Raw genomic sequence first — 19,457 nt, 5'->3', positions numbered from 1 at the left:
CTCAGGCTGGATTTGGGCTACAGTTAGTCCTAACGGTGAATGAAATCTTAGGAGTTTCAGAGATTGTAGAACAGTGTAGGCTGAAAAGATGGTGGTGTGCAGAACTTTAGTGGGCAGAGGAAGAATGTTTAGTGAAGGCAACTTTGAAAAGCAATGGTTGCAGAAGTAGTGTAACCTATGAAAAGAAAGCCAAGGGTCACATAATTAGTTGATTCAAAGTAACATTCATCCCTCCCTCAATTGCCCCATTGCAAATGCAGTACATCTTTAATGTCAGATCCTGGAAAATAGAAAATAGCAAAAATATTTTTAAAAAGTTTTTACCCAGCCTGGGCAACACAGTGGTACCCTGTCTCTACAAAAAAAATTCGAAAATTAGCCAGGCATGATGACATACGCCTGTAGCCTCAGCTGAAGCTGAGGTGGGGGATCACTTGAATCTGGGAGGTCGAAGCTGCAGTGAGCTATGATTGAGCCACTGCACTGTAGCCTGGGAGACAGAGTAAGATCTGTCTAAAAAAAAAATAATTACTTATAACCCAGTTAGCCAGAGAAAAATAGTAAAATATTTAAATATATATCTTAAATTACTAAATATTTCTTGTTTATTGTGTCTATGTAGTTGTGTATTTATATTGCTATACAAGATAGTATTTATTATTTGCTGTAAATAGTTGAGGTAAGATGATTCAAAAAGAGTTCAGCAGTTAATTACATAGCTTATTTGTTGACATAATCTTCTAAATATTTAATATATATAGAATTTCCCATATTGTCTGTTTTGTTTATTCTTCAGATGATTGCAAAAGGGAAAAATGCATCTGAACTGTTTCCTGCTGTTGTGAAGAATGTGGCCAGTAAAAATATTGAGGTACTGTTTTGATCTATAATGTTTATGATTCCTTTTGTTTTCATGGGACCATACACTTTTTATGTAGTATAATGCAACATAAGATACTTAAGTATCACTAGATTTTTGTTATGATTAAAATGTCCTTAATTTTAAATGTAGGTAAGATCGAGTAAAAAGTAGGCACAATCCTAGCTTTGGATTTTTGGTAGAAAATATGAAAAGCAAAACAGATTGATTCACCTGAGTGAATGATGTTAAGTTGTCGAGTTTTCACCTGTTCCTAGAGGCCCGTTTAGTTTAAATTTTGTTCCAGGGACTTAATTTTAAGATAGCAGATGTCCAGTGGAAAAGACCCATTTGGGTATATCTAGACCTTGATGATTTGGGGCTTTTTGGGATTTCTAGGACTGAGCCCAAGAATATTTCCCAAGTTTCTCAGACTACTCATGACATGTACAAAGCACTCAGTACGTATATGTGGATTTATTGAATGAACACATCCCAGTAAAATACTGTTTTCTGTAAGCTACACTGATATAGTCTAGTATTAAGGTTACATTCTCCTCTCCACCCTGGTTAATTGATAAATTGATTGAAAAAGCCTAGTTAATTGATAAATTTTTCTCAGTTTAAAGTTTTAAAGCCTTTCCCTCACCATAAAATTAAAAATGTGTTACTGCTACTATTTGTTTGCCATTTTATTGGCAGATGATAAAGCTCATTAACAAATAACAGAAACATTCTAATCCAGGGAACATGGTTATGGTGACAGAGAAAGTGCACAAGCATTCTTGCATGAGCAAGTGTGAGAGCATAAGGAGCATGGGTGTGTGATTTCAGAGGGTTTGCTAATTTTGTAGTTCTGATTTTATTTTCCATGCATAGTATGGTCATTTTTTGGTAGTGAAGTTTTTTCTATTTTGTGTGATGATTTTAAATGTTCAAAGTATTCTTGCCAGCAAAACCAACCAGAGAAAAAGAAAACATTTTTGAGCTAATGTTCTTTAAATATTACTTAACTAAATGTGATTGATAGTGTTGGTGAGAGAGGGATTTTAAATCTCCCAATCATGATTTTGATTCTTTTATTTTATTTTATTTTATTTTTTGAGACAGGGTCTCACTGCATCACCCAGGCTGGAGTGCAGTGGTGTCATCTTGGCTCACTACAGCCTCGACCTCCTGGGCTCAAGCGATCCTCCCACCTCAGCCCCACAAGTAGCTGGGACTACAGGTGCTTACAACCATGCTTGGCTAGTTTTTTATATTTTTTTTGTAGAGACAGGGTTTCGCCATGTGGCCCAGGCTGGTCTTGAACTCCTGAGCGCAAGCAATCCACCTGCCTCAGCCTCCCAAAGTGCTAGGATTACAGGCGTGACCAACCGTGCCCGGCTTTTTTTTTTTTTTTTTTCTGAGACAGGGTTGCTCTCTGTCTCCCAGGCTGGAGTGCAGTGGCATGGTCATGGCTTACTGTAGCCTTGACCTCTTGGGTTTAGGTGATCCTCCTTCCTCAGCCTCCTGAGTAGCTGGGACTACAGGTGCATGCCAGCATGTCCAGCTAATTTTCGTATTTTTAGCAGAGACAGGGCTTCACCATGTTGCCCAGGCTGGTTTCGAACTCCCAGGCTCAAGCAATCTGCCAACCTTGGCCTCACAAAGTGCTGGGATTATAGGCATGAGCCATCGCGCCTGGGCTGATTCTGGAATGTTTTATTTTTCCCCTTAATTTAGTATTTTTTGCTTATTTTTAAAAGTACTCCTATTAGGCATAACTCTTTGGGTTTTCCTGATGAACTGACCTTTTTATTATAAAAAAACCTTTATTTTTGTTAATATGTTTTGTCTTAAAGCATATTTGATTTGTTATTAGTATTGCCACTCCAACCTTCTCATTTCTTTTTATTATCATTTTTATTCATTTGCTTTCAGCTTGTCTGTTTATATCTAGTGTGCACCTGTTGTTGATAGCGTATAGTTGCAGCTTTCTCTACATCCCGTGTGTCAATCTCTGCCTTTTAATTGGAGTGTCTATTTTGCTAACACTTAATATAATTATTGATCTGCTTAGATTTGAGTCTACTATTATTCTTTTCTCTTTGTCTCTTTTATTTTTGTCTTCTATTCTTCCTATTCCTTTTTTGGGTTAACTAGAAACATTTTAAAATTTCATTTTAGTTTTCTTCCAACTTGCATTTCTTGGCATATATAACAGTGGTCCCATCTGATTATAATACTGTATTTTTACTGTACTTTTTCTATGTTTAGATACACAAATACTTACCATTGTGTTATAGTTATCTACAGTATTGAGTACAGTAACATGCTGTACAGATTTGTAGCCTAGGAGCAATAGGCTATATCAGTAGTCCCCAACGTTTTTGGCACCAGGGACCAGTATTGTGGAAGACAATTTTTCTCTGGACCCGGGGTGGGTAGGATGGCTTCAGGATGATTCAAAAGCATTACATTTATTATGCACTTTATTTCTATTATTATTACATTGTAATATATAATGAAATAATTATATAACTCACCATAATGTAGAATCAGTGGGAGCCCTGAGCTTGTTTTCTTACAACTAGATGGTCCCATCTGGGGCGTGATGGGAGACAGTGACAGATCATCAGGCATTAGATTCTCATAAGGAGCATGCAGCCTAGATCCCTCTTGTGTGCAGTTTGCAATAGGGTTTGTGCTCCTATGAGAATCTAATGCTGCTGTTGATCTGACAGTAGGCAGAGCTCAGGGGGTAATGCGAGCAATGAAGAGCGGCTGTAAATACAGATGAAGCTTCACTTGCTTGCCCATTGCTCACTGCTTGCTGTGTGGCCTGGTTCCAACCCCTGGGCTATGTCATATATCCTAGGTGTGTAGACCCCTGGTCTGTATCATATATCCTAGGTGTGTAGTAGGCTATACCATGTAGGTTTGTGTAAGTTGCACTCTGTGGTGTTTGCACAACAATGAAATTGTCCAACGACGCATTTCTCAGGACATTGTTAAGCAGTGCATCACTGGATTATAGCATTTTAAGGATAGGTACTTTAAACCTACTTTTTTTTGGAGACAGGGTCTCGCTGTGTTGCCCAGGTTGGAGTGCAGTGGCATGATCTTGGCTCACTACAACCTCTGCCTGCCGGGTTCAAGTGATTCTCCTGCCTCAGCCTCCCGAGCAGCTGGGATTACTGGCTTGTGTCGTCACCATGCCCATCTAATTTATTTTTTGTATTTTTAGTAGAGCTGGGATTTTGTCATGTTGCCCAGGCTGGTGTGGAACTCCTGAGCTCAAGTGATCTGCCCACCTTGGCCTCCCAAAGTGCTGGGATTATGGGCGTGAGCCACCATGTTCAGCCTAAACCTACTTTTAAAAAATGATTTAATATTTTAAAGTATGCTTCTTGCTTTTTGGGGGGGGACTGTAGTGGCAGGAACACAACATACTGTAGCCTTCACTTCCTGGGCTCAAGTGATCCTCCTGACTCAGCCTTCTGAGTAGCTGGGACCACAGGTGCATGCCACTACTCCTGGCTATTTAAAAAATATTTTGTAGAGACGAGGTCTCCTTGTTGCCCAGGCTGGTGTTGAACTCTTGGGCTCAGGTGATCCTCCTGCCTTGGCCTCCCGAAGTGCTGGGATTATAGGCGTGAGCCCCTGTGCCCAGCCCTTAATTTTTTTCATTAGATAGGAAGTGCATTCTATATTTCAGATAGATGAATTTTTCTATCAAAATGAAATAGTTATATAAACTCAATTAGACTAAGTTGGATAAGCCAAAATCAAAACACTTGTATTCTTGTGGCCAGTTTATGAATTAGATTAAATTAGTACTGGATTTAAATGACTTGATAAACCATACTTTCTTTCTAGAACACCAGTTAATGGAAGAAATCTATGTAGATTGTAGATGTCTTGAGTAAAATCAATTTTACTTATGATTAATTTAGTAGATATTTATTAAACACTATGTGCTTGTTATATATAATTCTGAATTGATAATTTTAAACTACTCTCCCTTTGACACCTTATGGCCATGATATCTGAGCTTCTAATTTGATATGTTTATTAGTTTTATGGCCTGTGGTATAAGAAAGTCCAAATATCTGAAAAAAATCAACATTTAACTTAGAAAAATTTTGAGGCATAGGTGAAGCTTGTCTTAGTGTTATCAGGAATAGAGTCTCTCAGTAGCAATAGGAATAATTGCTAACATTAAAAAAACCTTTCTGACCAAGGTTATTAGTGCCTTGCATAGATCTACTCTGTTTTATCCTCACAAATAACCCTGTGGGGCTGTTTCTGTCATTACTTGTATTTTATATATGAGGACAAGATGGCAGAGAGGTTAAATTAGCTGATCAAGGTCACACAGCCAGTGTGTGGCAGTCAGAATCCAAAGCTAGGTTGCTTGGCTTCAGAACCCATCTTAACCCATTCAGCACCATCTTTCCTGTTTGATGATTCCTCCTTCTGTTTTCTCTCTTAATATCATTGATTCCTTATCAACATCTGGCATTAGCCATCCTTTGGGAGGTACCTGGTATTGGCATATTTTTTTTTTTATGTTTTAGTTATGGGTAGAAATGACCAAGTCCTTAGAAATTGGTGGTAAAGTAGCTAGTTCCCTGAGGACTTCTAGTTCTTGTTGTAAACAGAAAATTCCATAAGAATTATTGTTCCTTCAGAACTATTTTACTATTCAAATAGTTGTCAGTAGGAGAACTTTTCCATTTGTTCATATTTTCCCTTTACAATTAGATTCTGGTAGCTGCCTAATGTTCTGTTACAAAAATGTCAATATAAACATAATTATTGGTCTATTTGTTTTGGATTTCTTTCGTTCTTTAAATACCTTGTTTTATTTTTTTGAAACATGGTTAAGCCTTTAATGTTTTGGGAAAACTGACATAAGTTTCTTAAAACTTATGTTCAGAAACTGAATGTTTCACTCCTCTCTAGTGCAAAATTTCATTTTTACAAGTACATGCTGCTTTAGACACACAGGTGAGCTGTATGTCACTACCATTAAATGCCAAATGATACCAAAACGGACCTAGTAAGCAATCAGTTGTTATAGTGCAAAAAGAATCAAAGGTTTAGTCAATAACTCATGAAGTTTGATGTACTAGTATTGATAAGCTAATTAAACAGATCTGTCTGTGTTCTTCCAGCCTACTGGGGCTCTGCTATGATTAGCTTTACAGCAAGGAGTGTTACAACATTGAATGAAAGTAACTGATCAGAGAATGATGTAGTCACGGAGCTTTAACTACTCCCATTTCTGGTCACAGAATGGTTTCAGGGAAGGTAGGCTTTCTTTGCACACCTGCAGCCTGTCAGTGCATAGGCCTCTTGTGGTCAGTATTGATTGATTCTCATAACAGAAGTAGAACAAATTTAGTGTTTTGCAACCTTCTGTGATTTAATATTGTTATGCTTTTTGCCGTAACAGTCACAGAAATCCTTCTCCAATAGTGAGTAATTATTGCAATGCCTGCTAGCTCAGCTGTGGTTCTGAATGTTTCAGTGTTGCCAATATAAACTCCGTGATATATTCTAGAGTTCATAATCCAGTTTTAAAAGCTGGCTGTACTTGGTGAATAAAGGTATTGCTGAGAAATAAATTGTAAGGGGATGAGGGAGAACTGGACCCATTCTTTCTCAAAACTTTCCAGAGAACTGTAGAGTGAGATCTGAATATAATTAGTAAAGAGAAAGAATATTTTAAAAGAATATTTTAAAAAACCAAACCAGCTGTGTTGATGTGCACCTAGAGTCCTCATTACCAGGGAAGCTGAGGCAGGAGGATCTCTTGAGCCCAGGAGTTTGAGGCCAGCCTGGGCAACAGAGCGAGACCCTATCTCTCTTTAAACATACACCCACACCCACACCCACACCCACACCCACACACACACACACACACACACCCACACCCACACACACACACCCACACACACACACACACACACACACACACACACACACACACACACACACACACACACACCCCTCCCCACACACCCACATACACCAAAAAAAAACAACCAAACTAACAAGTTAAAGGCTTTGGAGGCAGTCTTTCCAAAACCTGTTGTTTTCTTCATAGTATGTTGGTGTCTTTCTAGACTTCACTGTTCAATGAATTATACCCATTGGTGTGAGAAGTTAGATCCTAGATGTAGCACTCTAATGGGAAATGTCTTAATTTTTTTCAGTCTACAGTTGGTCTGGAATGTGATCCAGCTGATAAATATCGAGCTTTTACTATATGCCAAGCAATGTGATAAGTCCTTGCAATATACAGATGAATAAGAAATGGTTGTTGTACTAAATAGCCTCATGTTCACTCCCAGGCAGATGGGATAAATTACTTAGTTAAATACATATTATGTGTTGATTTGATATATTGAAACTGTTGTTAGTCAACTGCTGATATATTGATATATATTTGATATATTGACTGCTGTTAATCAGTCAACCACATGTTAATTGCTTTCTACCATTGCCGTATTCTTAGGAACTTTAAATCTAGTTGAGGAAAAAGTCATCTATCCTCAAATAGTTAGAGAAGTGCTTCTAAAACTGATCTAAGAATTTTAAAAACTTATATTTACACTTAAATATAATCTGAAACATTAAGTATAGTTTGAATCATTTGGTTTCCATCTTATACCTATATTTATATTCTTGTGTGACATCACTTGGTTCCAAGTGATCATTTAAAGGAACAGTGTTTTCACAAATACGTGTATTTTGGGTTTGAAAAATTCTGAAGGTTGAGAAGCACCAATTTAAACCAAGAAAGTGTAAAGAGTCTAATTGTGAATATAGATGGAAAGTACATTGATAATAGAGATGGAGTTCTATGGAATGAAGTCATTACTACCTTTTACTGCAGTTGTAAATTTCTTGTTGGATTTTTAATAATAATACTGCAATGATGTCATTTTCAAATGAGAAGATGTGCAATTGGAGTTAAAAAACAGTGATTTAAAGCATTCTTCTTTTATAAATGTATGTATTATAAATAAAATATAAATTTTTTCCTGCCTTAAAAGGTAAGAGCCTCTATTAAGGACATTTTATTCTTAAATGGTTTAATTTATACTAGGTTTTCAGATGCTCTTAGGGGAAGAATTGTCTCCTCTTTTGTTAGGGGTACCTTAATAGAAATATCTGCGGACTGCCATCATAGGCCACAACATGTAGTAGTTAGGAACATGCTCCTGTTTGCATCCTGATTCTGCACTTGCTAGCTCTGTGACTTTGGGCAAGTTATATAAACCTCTGAGCCTTACTTTCCTCATCTTTGAGAGGGAGATAATTGTACCTAGGATAGATATGAGAATTAAACGAGTAATATAATGTAGTTGTAGGGCCTTACACATTTAAATTCTAGCTGGAAAGTTATAGCAGATTGAGGTGAAGAACAAAAGCTGGCACAGGCCATTTTCCTTTCATATTCTGTATTTCCTAATTAATTTTAATACTAGCCAGAATGACAAGGGTACTTTTAGAAAAGAAAGGCTGGGCTGGGCGTGGTAGCTCACGCCTGTAATGCCAGCACTTTGGGAGGCCGGGGTGGGCGGATCACCTGAGGGCAGGAGTTCAAGACCAGCCTGAACAATATGATGAAACCCCGTCTCTACTAAAAATAGAAAAATTAGCTGGGCGTTCTGGCATGAGCCTGTAATCCCAGCTACTCTGGAGGCTGAGACAGGACAATCGCTTGAACCCGGGAGGTGGAGGTTGCGGTGAGCTGAGATCACGCCATTGCCCTCCAGCCTGGGCAACAAGAGCAAAACGCCATCTCAAAAAAAAAAAAAAGGAAAAAAAACAACAACAAAGGCTGAGGAACTTCTCCAGATGAAAGAAGACCAAGGAGACATGAAAACTTAAATATGATGCATGATCCCAGATCAGGAAAAATACTATAAATATAGGATGTTATTGAGAATTTCTAAATATGGATTATTTATTAGATAATAAATAGTGCACTGATGTTACATTTCCTGAATTTTATAATTGTAGTGTGAGCAGTTGAAAAACATAGATGAAGGCGGCCGAGTGTGGTTGCTCACACCAGTAATCCCAGCACTTTGGGAGGCCAAGGCGGGTGGATCACTTGAGGTCAGGAGTTCATGACCAGTCTGGCCAGCATGGCAAAACCCCGCCTCTACTAAAAATACAAAAATTAGCTGGGCGTGGTGGTGTGCCCCTGTGATCCCAGCTATTCAGGAGGCTGAGGCAGGAAAATCATTTGAACCCAGGAGGCAGAGGCTGCAGTGAGCCGAGATCGTGCCACTGCACTCCAGCCTGGGAGACAGAGCAAGACTCTGTCTAATGAAAAAAAAGAAAGAAAGAATAAAACATAAATGAAGGCTATATGAGGCTTCAGTGAACTAGTCTTGGAACTTTTCAGTAGGTTGTATTGAAGGATGATATCTGAAATAAGACAATTTATTTCTTACTATGGCAAGGGACAGCTATGCTTTTTAGGCACAGCTTCTCTGGGCATAGAGATTGCTGATATTATTGTGGATTATTGGGAAGGGCAGTCTTCAGGGATTGATGGACTTTCAGGGTCCTAAGTGGGTTGATATCATCTGTAGATGCGTGGTCATGTGGGTGAGACTGCTCTTGATTGATTGGCCCTCAGAGGTGGGTGTATGGGAGTGCAATTGTTCCTGACTGGCTAACTTTCACAAGCAAGAGGCTGAACAAGAAAACTTGTTCATTCAGGTGCCTTTTTATTGTTCTGTAGAACAGGTTTAAAACAGTTCTGGTGGCTACATGTTGCCAAGGCTACAGAAAAACCTGTCTCTCTGAGGAATGTGGGAACTTAAAAACATTACCAATTTGAAATTTTTTTATAATTAAAGAATTTAAAGTATTATAAGAATCACAGCACTATTGTTTTGTTTTGAAGGCCATCTGGAAAGATGAGATTCACCCCTATCGTGAAATATCTTTATTGTTTTATCTGACCCCAAAGTAATTAATATTCCTTTTAAGATAATATAGAAAGATGTAAAGAGTGAAAGTCACTGGTTAATACCATCACACAGAGATAGTCACTATTAACATTTTATTGTATAGATTTCTCAATTTTGTGCTTACTTGGCTTGAATCTTAGTTCTTCTATTTAATAGATACGGTACTTTAGTCAAGTTACTTACCCTGTCTGTGTTTCATTTTCTTATCTGTAAAGTAAGAATAAATACTTGTTTATTGAGTTGTGAGGATAAAATGAGTTAATTTACGTAAGACATTTAGAACAGTGTCTGACATGTAGTTAATGCTACCTATGAGGATTTGCTATTATTACCATATTATGTCCATTCTAAGATATATGTTTGCTATTTTAAAGTTTCTGCAGTTGGGATTTAACTTAACAACTGGTGGTGATTACGATGGGTAGTGTTTTCTGTTTGTTTGTTGTTGTTCTTTCTTTTGTGGTCCATAATATAATGGTATGTTTTACAATTGGTGGTCTATCTTAGATTGCATAAAATACAGTATGTGGGCATCTATTTTTTTAATACAGAAGTGAGATCATACAATGCATACTCTTTTACACCTTTAAAAAAATTTAGGCCAGGTGCGGTGGCTCACACCTATAATCCCAGCACTTTGGGAGGCCAAGGCGGGCGGATCACCTGAGGTCAGGAGTTCAAGACCAGCCTGGCCAACTTGGTGAAACCCCATCTCTACTAAGAATACAAAAGTTAGCTGGGTGTGGTGGTGCGTGCCTGTAATCCCAGCTACTTGGGAAGCTGAGGCAGAAGAATTGCTTGAACCTGGGTGGCGGAGGTTGCAGTTAAGTCTCGAGATTGCCCCGCTGCACTCCAGCCTTGGTGACAGAGCGAGACTTTGTCTTAAAAACAAAAAACAAACCAAAAAAAAACCTTTTTCAAGGACATATTTTCTTTTCTTTCTTTTCTTTTTTTCAGATGGTGTCTTGCTTTGTCACCCAGGCTGGGGTGCGGTGGCGCAATCTTGGCTTGCTGCAACCTCTGCCTCCCGGGTTCCAGCAATTCTCCTGCCCCAGCCTTCCCAGTAGCTGGGATTACAGGCATGGGCCAATACGCCTGGCTAATTTTTTTGTATTTTTAGTAGAGATGGAGTTTCACCATGTTGGCCATGCTGGTCTCCAACTCTGGACCTCAGGTGATCCACCTGTCTCGGCCTCCCAAAGTGCTGGGATTACAGGTGTGAGCCACCGCGCCTGGCCGCAAGGACATATTTTCAATGTCATACAGATTTATTTAATTTTGTATAGTGGCTGAATAGTATAGTGTTATATGGATGAACTGTCATTTGTTTACTGTTTATCTACTAGGACTCTTTATTGTTTAATTTTTGCTGTTGTGGAAGATTTTAATAAGTGGAACTTGGGGAAGTGGAACTTGGTGAAGAGGGATAACTTGGGATAACCTGAGTGGAGATTGAGATAAAAAGTGCAAGTTATATTTGGGGACTATTTCTGTTTAACTAGAAAAGGAGGTTTCGAACAGATTATAAACTGTATTGAGTACTAGGTTAAGAGCTTTAGATTTTGTTTTTAAGGTTTTGTGGGGCCATTCAACATTGAAGAGTAATTGGAAAAAAGTTTTTTCATTTCATTTATAACTCTGCCCATATAGTATAGATGAATGGCTTGATATCAACTTAAAATGGTTGTGTTTAACATATTTGTCAATGATGAAGATGTACAAAGTTTGTTTGCTCATTAAGTTTTCATTTGTACTTATGAATTGAGAAATAGGTCGGATTATAAAATTATCATTTCAAATTATCTTAACAGGGTGCCAAGATGCGTTGAATCTAAATTGTTGACAATTTCTATAGATAAATGGAAGATTTTGCCTTTCATTTAAAATAATTTTTAAAAATTTCCATGAAGACAGTTTGATTTTGATTTGGTCAGCAGTACATTTGGAAAAGGTGTATGGTTTTAATCAAGAATTAGTTATATCTGTGGAAGTACCTCATCTGGAGCAAGTTCTTTTCTAGTTTGTTCTGTTTAGACTTTATTTGTAGTTTGTAGTGCCACGCTGAAAAAAATTGGAGTGAGTTTAGGAAGGAGCAAACAGGATGGTAGAGGAACCTAAAGCTGTTATGTTTCACGAGAAATTAGGGTACAAGGAAGGAAGGTCATGACAGTTGTCTCTAAAGTAGTCCAGATTGGTTAGTATGACTCGAAATATGATCCAGTATAGTACTGTTTTTATATTTCCAGCACCAATTCCAGCTATCTCCAACTTTTTCCCCTCATTTCCTGTGTTCTTTGAGTATATAACTTTGTTTTTTTAATTTTAAATTTTTAAAATTTTTGAGACAGAGTCTTTTTCCAGTTGCCCAGGCTGGAGGGCAGTGGCACAATCCCGCCTCACTGCAGCTTTGACCTCCCAGGCTCGGGTGACTCTTCCATCTCAGCCTCCCAAGTAGCTGGGACTACAGGTGCATGCCACTGCGCCTGGCTAATTTTTTTTTTTTTTTTTTTTTTTTTACTAGAGATGGGATTTCACCATGTTGCCCAGGCTGGTTCTGAACTCCTGGACTCAGGCAATCTGCCTGCCTCAGCCTCCCAAAGTGCTGGGATTACAGGCGTGAGCCACTGTGCCTGGCTGAGTACATAACTTTCAGGTATATACTGTGCTGGTATCTTAGAAGGGTAATCAGGAATGTGAAGATATTTGAGAAGGTAGATACAGGCTATAAATAGTGCTAGAAGGAAGCAATGGATAAATTTCAACTCAAATTCTGGATTTTGTTTATTTTTTTTCTGTTCATAATTTTGTTGTAAACTTAGTGATTAAATTGCCTTTAAAACTTCTTTTCAAGGCTGGGCACAATGGCTCATGCCTGTAACCCCTGTGCTTTGGGAGGCTGAGGTGGGAGGACCAGTTAAGCCCAGGAGTTTGAGACCAGCCTGGGTAGGCAACATAGGAAGACCCCGTCTCTATAAAATCCTAAAAAAAAGCTGGGTGTAGTGGTGCATACCTGTAGTTCCAGCTGCTGGAGAGGCTGAGGTGGGAGGATGGCATGAGGCCAGGAGGTTGAGGCTGCAGTGAGCCGTGATTGTGCTATTGCACTGCACCCTGTGTGACAAAGCAAGACTGTGTCTCAGAAAAAAAATCGAAAACCAAAAAAAACTGTTTTCAGAACACACATCCAATCTTTTTGAATTTTTATTACGTTAAATTGGTATTCATAGTCACACATTATTCTTACTGGACTGAAAATATCATGTAATGCATGTTGAAATGTGAGTATTACCATAAAAATCAGAGTTAGGGCTCTGGACTCTTTTAACAGATGAGGAACAGATGAGGAAACAAGTTCCTATAACATATAGTTAGTGGCCTGGGCCCAAATTCTTTCTCTTATTATTTTTTAAAGAGATAGGGTCTCTCTGTGTTGCCCAGGATAGCCTCTAACTCCTGGGCTCAAGTGATCCTCCTGCCTCAGCCTCCTGTGTAGCTGGGACTACAAGCACGCACACCATGCCTGGCTTCTTTCTTTTATTTTTATCCTTCATTTTGAAAATATTTTCACAATTTAGTTAATATTCTTATATGAGATCTGCTCAGGGATTTTTTATTCCCTTCAAGAGGAAGGGGCACTTTGATAGGCTATTGCTATTGTGGACTGGACTATTAAAATGCTTACTTTAAAAGCTTTTCCTGTTGTACTTATTATCCCACAAAATATTATTTTTATTTTACAATCTAAGATGTGACCAGATTCAGTTATTTACTTGAGAAGAATTGAGCATGGATTTTGGTATAGCAAATACTGAGTTTTAAATTTTCACTCTGGCTATGAATAAATGATTTATTTTTTTAACAGATCAAGAAGTTGGTATATGTTTACCTGGTTCGATATGCTGAAGAACAGCAGGATCTTGCACTCCTGTCCATAAGCACTTTTCAGCGAGCTCTGAAGGTAAATAATGGAGTGAGTAGGCAAATAGATACAAGGTTTCTGCAGAGTTGAAAGTGTGTCATTTAAAGAAGTGGAGAAATAATCCACTAAATAGCACAGTAGTGTCTTGAAAGAGTTAAAAGCCTCCTATAGTGCCTACTCAATACACTTAGAAAATAATTTATACAACCAACTGAAACCTTGCTGTATATGTTGCAGCTTCTGTATGTTTGTTTATATTCAATATAATTATTTTCATGCTTCAAAGAGCTGTTTATCATTATACTAGTTGTTGAAAGTACGCAACAGGGTTATAAGACATTTTTAAACATGAAATTGATGACCTGCAGCATTTTATTATTATGAAAGTATAAAAACCTAGCATATGTAGTAATAAATGACCAACTAGAATTATAACTATTACTTTTCTTTAAAACATTATTAAAGAAGTAAACATTTATTTATGTCTGTCTTTTTTTCCCATTCCCATATACTAATTGTTCATTTTAAATTAAGTAGCTTTCTTTTGCTATTGTCATATTACACCCTTTAAGCACCTATTAACTGTGTCTTAAAGATGTCTTTAAAATATTGTAAAGTTGAAATTTTGGTGAATATTTTTGCACTATTTTTAGGACCCAAACCAACTAATTCGTGCAAGTGCTTTGAGAGTTCTGTCAAGTATTAGAGTGCCAATTATTGTACCTATCATGATGCTTGCTATTAAGGAAGCTTCTGCTGACTTATCACCATATGTTAGGAAGAATGCAGCCCATGCAATACAAAAATTATACAGGTAGGTGCATTGTTAACAATATATCAAAGATCTCTGATGTTACATGGAATGTTATAGACCACAGAGGCTTATTTTATTTGCTCTTTTAGGTAGGCTGTTCTTATACTAAGTAAATCCAATGACTGTATGATGGTATTTCCTCCTGCTGCAAACGTTCCTTACACGTCTTTAATTTTGTTTTGACTATAGAGACCCTATGTAGGTTTTTATTTGTGAGGCTGTTAGAGCCTGTGATAATTTATAGATTTTATAACTTAAGAATAATCAGAAATTGAATTCTCATTTATATAGTCTATCTCATGTACACATATTCTTGTATTATTAGAAAATTGAGATTTTTTTTTTCCTGTTTAGGGTAGAATCTTAAGTGTGTGATCCTCTCAACTCACTTATATGTGTTTTCCCTTCTTCCATCTTTGTTCCTGCTGCTCCCTTCCTTGTCTAATTCTTTTCCAGAGCTATTTTATTAAGTAATTTTTAAAAGTGTAGTGATTTGAAGTATAGTGCTATACCATATATGTGTGATATTTTAGAAATGTTATGCAATATTATACAATGCCCTGATCTCTGTGGGAAATTTACTGCCCAAATAGAATTGTCTACAACAATTTGGTATTATTTTCAGCTATCATTTATTCCTCAAGCTTTTTGAGACTCTCTTCTGTTTCTGGTGTTGTATTCACAGTATTGTGCTATGTGTATTTAGATGTATGAAAACAGTAGAGGATGTGGCACTTAATTATGAATAGCATATCATGTATTTGAGGAAGAAGATCAAAGACATACCAAATAATTAAAGGCAATCTATAATGAATAAGATATTAGCACTTGATATATATGTATATACAAAGGTACACTAGCAATGTCTTTGATAGGACAGGGACCAGAGATGATCTATTTTGTTACCAGAAAGTAAAGATGTAATGAGATGGGATTGGTAGTGAAATACTGCTTTGAGAAGGAAGACTTAAGCTGAAATTTGAAAGAATTAAAAAGTTTGTCCAAATAATTATAATGCTTAGTAATAAATGTATATGTTTGTAAAAAGTGAAACCTCATATTCCTATGTTAACTGCCAGACAAAGTTTTATCATGCTTCTCACTCAGCTTTTCTTCTTAGAAACTTATGGGATAAGATCCATGCTCACTCTAATGGTTTAAAAGTCCTTCTATCACTGGGCTCCAGTATATTCCAGCCTCAATGCTTGCCTCTCCTTGCCTTGAGCTTATAGTCTGTTAGTATTCTATCTCAAATGTTTTAATCTTATTACTACCTCTTATTTTTCTTAGTTGTAGTTGGCAGATTTTATAATGCATGTCTCTATCAGTGAACTAGTATGATATAAAATTCTTATTTGGAAATTCTCCATATTTGTTTTTGGCAAGGATGTATGCGTAGTAAAATAATGACTGCTATCTGGTTATTTTTTTCCTCCCAGTTAAAAAAAGAGTTTGTGGTTTACCTACTTACAGTCAGTTTCTTGAAGTTTTCCAACTCTTTTAGAAGTGAACTTGTTCTTTCAGTACTATCTTAACTAAACCATTGACATCTGGTTTAGTTAATATGAACAATATTAGAGGGAAAGATTAGGACACATTCATGAGAAAAACCATCCCATTTTATTTGTTTTTCTTTATTTCTAACTTATAATTCTTGCTCTCCTTTCCCTCTTTAAAAATTTCTCAACATCCTTGAATTGGTGAGCATCGTGTAAAGCTAGAATTAAAGGGAAAAATTAATATGTTATTTTTGTATTTTTAGCCTTGATCCAGAGCAGAAGGAAATGCTAATTGAAGTAATTGAAAAACTTCTGAAAGATAAAAGCACAGTAAGTAATGTCTTTTTATGTCTTTGACATAAAAATGTACTTTATTTACATAGTATCATTTACCATTATATATTTTATATAGTTGTATTTATCGATTTCAAAATGGTATAAATATAACGGCACACAGGCCTATTTTTAAAGGACAAAAATTTTCATATAATGAGAAAGACTGCATTTGGAGTTTTAGATCGTTATGTGTTTCTTCATCAGAATCTGAAAAAAGGCAAGTTGGGAAAAAAATCTTTAACCTGTGGCTAAGTGGTTAACATGGTAAGATCAAGGAATAGAGGTGACCCATGGGGGATGTGAGTTACTAGTGTATTAGTATCTTAGATGGGGCTTTTGTACCCACTTTATATGTTTCACAACTACTGAGGAAAAGGATTCCAGCTCATCTTAGGATGCTATCATCAGAGAGTATGTACTATCTATGCATAGCAGCTATCTAATATAGTAGGCAGTAGCCCCATGTAGCTGTAACTGTTGGTTTATGGCTTAGCATTTGATCTATCCTGGATAATGTTTAATAAACATTTGATTAGAATGTGTATTCTGCTGTTGTTGAGTGGAGTGTTCTATAGATCTGTTTTATCAGACATCTTTTAGTGTTGTTCAAATCTTCTACTTTGCTGATCTTATGCCTACTTGTTCTATTCATTGTTGAAAACAGGGTATTGAAGTCTCTTTAATTCTGTTAGTGTTTGCTTCATCTATTTAGGAGCTTGGATGTTTGGTGCATGTATGTTTATAATTTTTTTTAATCTTCCTTTTGTCATTGTAAAATGTTCCTCTTTAGTAACATTTTTTGTTTTAATGTCTGTTTTGCCTGTTATAAATACTACTATTCTAGCTTTTTTATGGTTGCTGTTTCCATTATATATCTTTTTCCATCCTTTTACTTTCAGCCAGTTTATATTTTTGCATCTATTGTATGTCTCCATAGACAGCATATAGTTGGCTCTTGTCTTTTTATCCAGTCTGCCAATGTGTGCCTTTAATTGGAATGTTTAATCCATTCACACTTAATGTTGTTATTAATATAGTTGGATTTTAAGCTGTCATTTTACTTGCTTTTATATGTTTCATGCCTTTTTTGTTCCTTATTTCTCCTTTATTGCTTTTTCTTAGATTAAGTGAATATGTTCTAGTGAACATTTAAATTCTTTTCATGATTTTTTCACTATATATTTTTGAAAATATTGTCTTATACATGGAGATTATACTTGTAGTTTCATTCCTAGACCATTTAGTAAATTTCTGTTAGTCTGTAGTGTACCAGAAATCATTATTGCATTTCTTCTATGCATAGTTGGTATAACGTAGGAGGTAACCAAATATAGATTGATTATAAATGAAGATAGAGAAAAGAAATTTGATTCCTTTTTGTCTTCTGTATGACAGGCATGCTATCTGCCAGATAGGAAGTCAATATTATTAATATTATGGTTAACTTGATTTTAATAATTTAAAAAAATACTTAGTTTTTTTCTATTATAAGTGCAAGAGATTGGCTAAGTACCATGGAGAGTAGTAAGATCTACAAGAAACAGATCTGTCATTTTAATGAGGTTTACCATCATTTCTGCTACATTATAGACTAAGAGAAATTCCTTGGATGGCCTGGGAATGAACTCTCTCTTTATAATATGTGCATGTCTTCCCAGGCAGGATACAGCATATCATAGGTAAAAACAATAGCGTTTGAATCAGATAGAACTGGCTTAATGTCTGAGCATCTGCCACATAGTATATGTACCAATTCTTTATGAGTTTTAGGCTCTAGATTTGTAGGGTTTATAATATCTAATTTATAAATTTGCTGTTTGTGTTGAGAGAAAGAACTATTGTATATAAAACCCTCAGCACAGTGCCTAACACCACATGGGATGTGATTAAAAATTCCAAATAAGACATAAGTACTCAAAAAGAAGTAAAGAATACAATATCTGTGTAAAATTGGAATGTCTGTTTCCAAAATACACCAGAAAGAAAAAAATATTGAATACTTGTTCATCACAGGTTTTTAATATTTGTTGAATGACTGTTGAATTAATTTGTTACATTCTTGGTGATAGTAATTAAGTGTGTGGTATTGTTTTTAATGTCTCCCTCACCCACCTGCAGTGGTTTAATGCTCAGTGTTCATAGGTAGATTCTTTGGGGGCTTTGGTGGCCCACCCTTTGTGAGGCACTCATTTTTCCTAAAGTGTTATATACTATATGTTTTTTTTTTAAATTAAGAATACATATTTCTTTTTCTGTCTATAGTAAAAAACAAAGTTTTTACTGACACATATAATTCTGGTGGTATAGCACAGAGTTCCTTCTAGCCTCTTTCCTTTTTATATTTGAAACTGCCTCTTCAACATTAAGAAATGTGGCTCTGGCCAGGCACCATGGTTCATGCCTGTAATCCTAGCACTTTGGTAGGCCAAGGTGGATGGATTGCTTGAGTCCAGGAGTTTGAGACCATCCTGGGCAACATGGTGAAACCTTGTTTCTACAAAAAAAAAAAAAAAAAAGAAACAAACAAACAAAAATAAGCAAGAAACAGGGCTCCTATTTCCACAATCTATTTACATTTTTGCTGAGTCCCAGAATGCAGAGAAACTATTGCTTCAGAATTGCTAGCACTGTACCTCTGTGGGGTATACAGTAGCATGGGGCCTAATAATTAGAGTTAAATATTTGTTTAGAGTTGTTTTTGTCTTTAATCTTCTTTTTTAATGTATGGTAAATCAAAATTGCTTCAATTAGTTATATCTTTGAACTCGTTATGTTGGCATGTAAGAAAGCTATTGATTTTTTTTTGAGTGATAAATTTTATATTCTGCTTTTTTACTGAATTCTTCTATTGTTTGAGTTAATTTTCTCATTCATCCTCCTTGGGGTTTTTTTTTGCATGACAGAGTCTTTACTTTTAAATGATTATCAGTACACCAAGTAGTAACATGTAACAAGTTCTTAAATTCTGTCCTCTTTGATTAAGTAACTAAAACTGGCCCAAACAATTATACTAGTGTTCATTGTTCTAACCACTAGCAGGAATGGA

General features: G+C 36.4%; 1 protein-coding gene across 2 annotated transcripts in view; it reads left to right on the top strand.

Moving 5' to 3' along the window:
• The window catches only part of AP3B1 (adaptor related protein complex 3 subunit beta 1), a 289,899-nt gene that overhangs the window by 53,260 nt on the left and 217,182 nt on the right, over window positions 1-19,457 (top strand). For both annotated transcript variants that reach the window (XM_054487813.2, XM_054487814.2), the window contains exons 3-6: window positions 797-871; window positions 13,706-13,801; window positions 14,416-14,576; window positions 16,339-16,405. In XM_054487813.2, coding sequence (XP_054343788.1) covers window positions 797-871; window positions 13,706-13,801; window positions 14,416-14,576; window positions 16,339-16,405 — 399 coding nt within the window. The remainder of the gene's footprint in view (window positions 1-796; window positions 872-13,705; window positions 13,802-14,415; window positions 14,577-16,338; window positions 16,406-19,457) is intronic.

This window comes from Pongo pygmaeus, chromosome 4 (assembly GCF_028885625.2).
Source record: "Pongo pygmaeus isolate AG05252 chromosome 4, NHGRI_mPonPyg2-v2.0_pri, whole genome shotgun sequence".
In the NCBI taxonomy this organism is placed as follows: Eukaryota; Metazoa; Chordata; class Mammalia; order Primates; family Hominidae; genus Pongo; species Pongo pygmaeus.
This window is presented reverse-complemented; position numbering and strand designations above follow the sequence as displayed.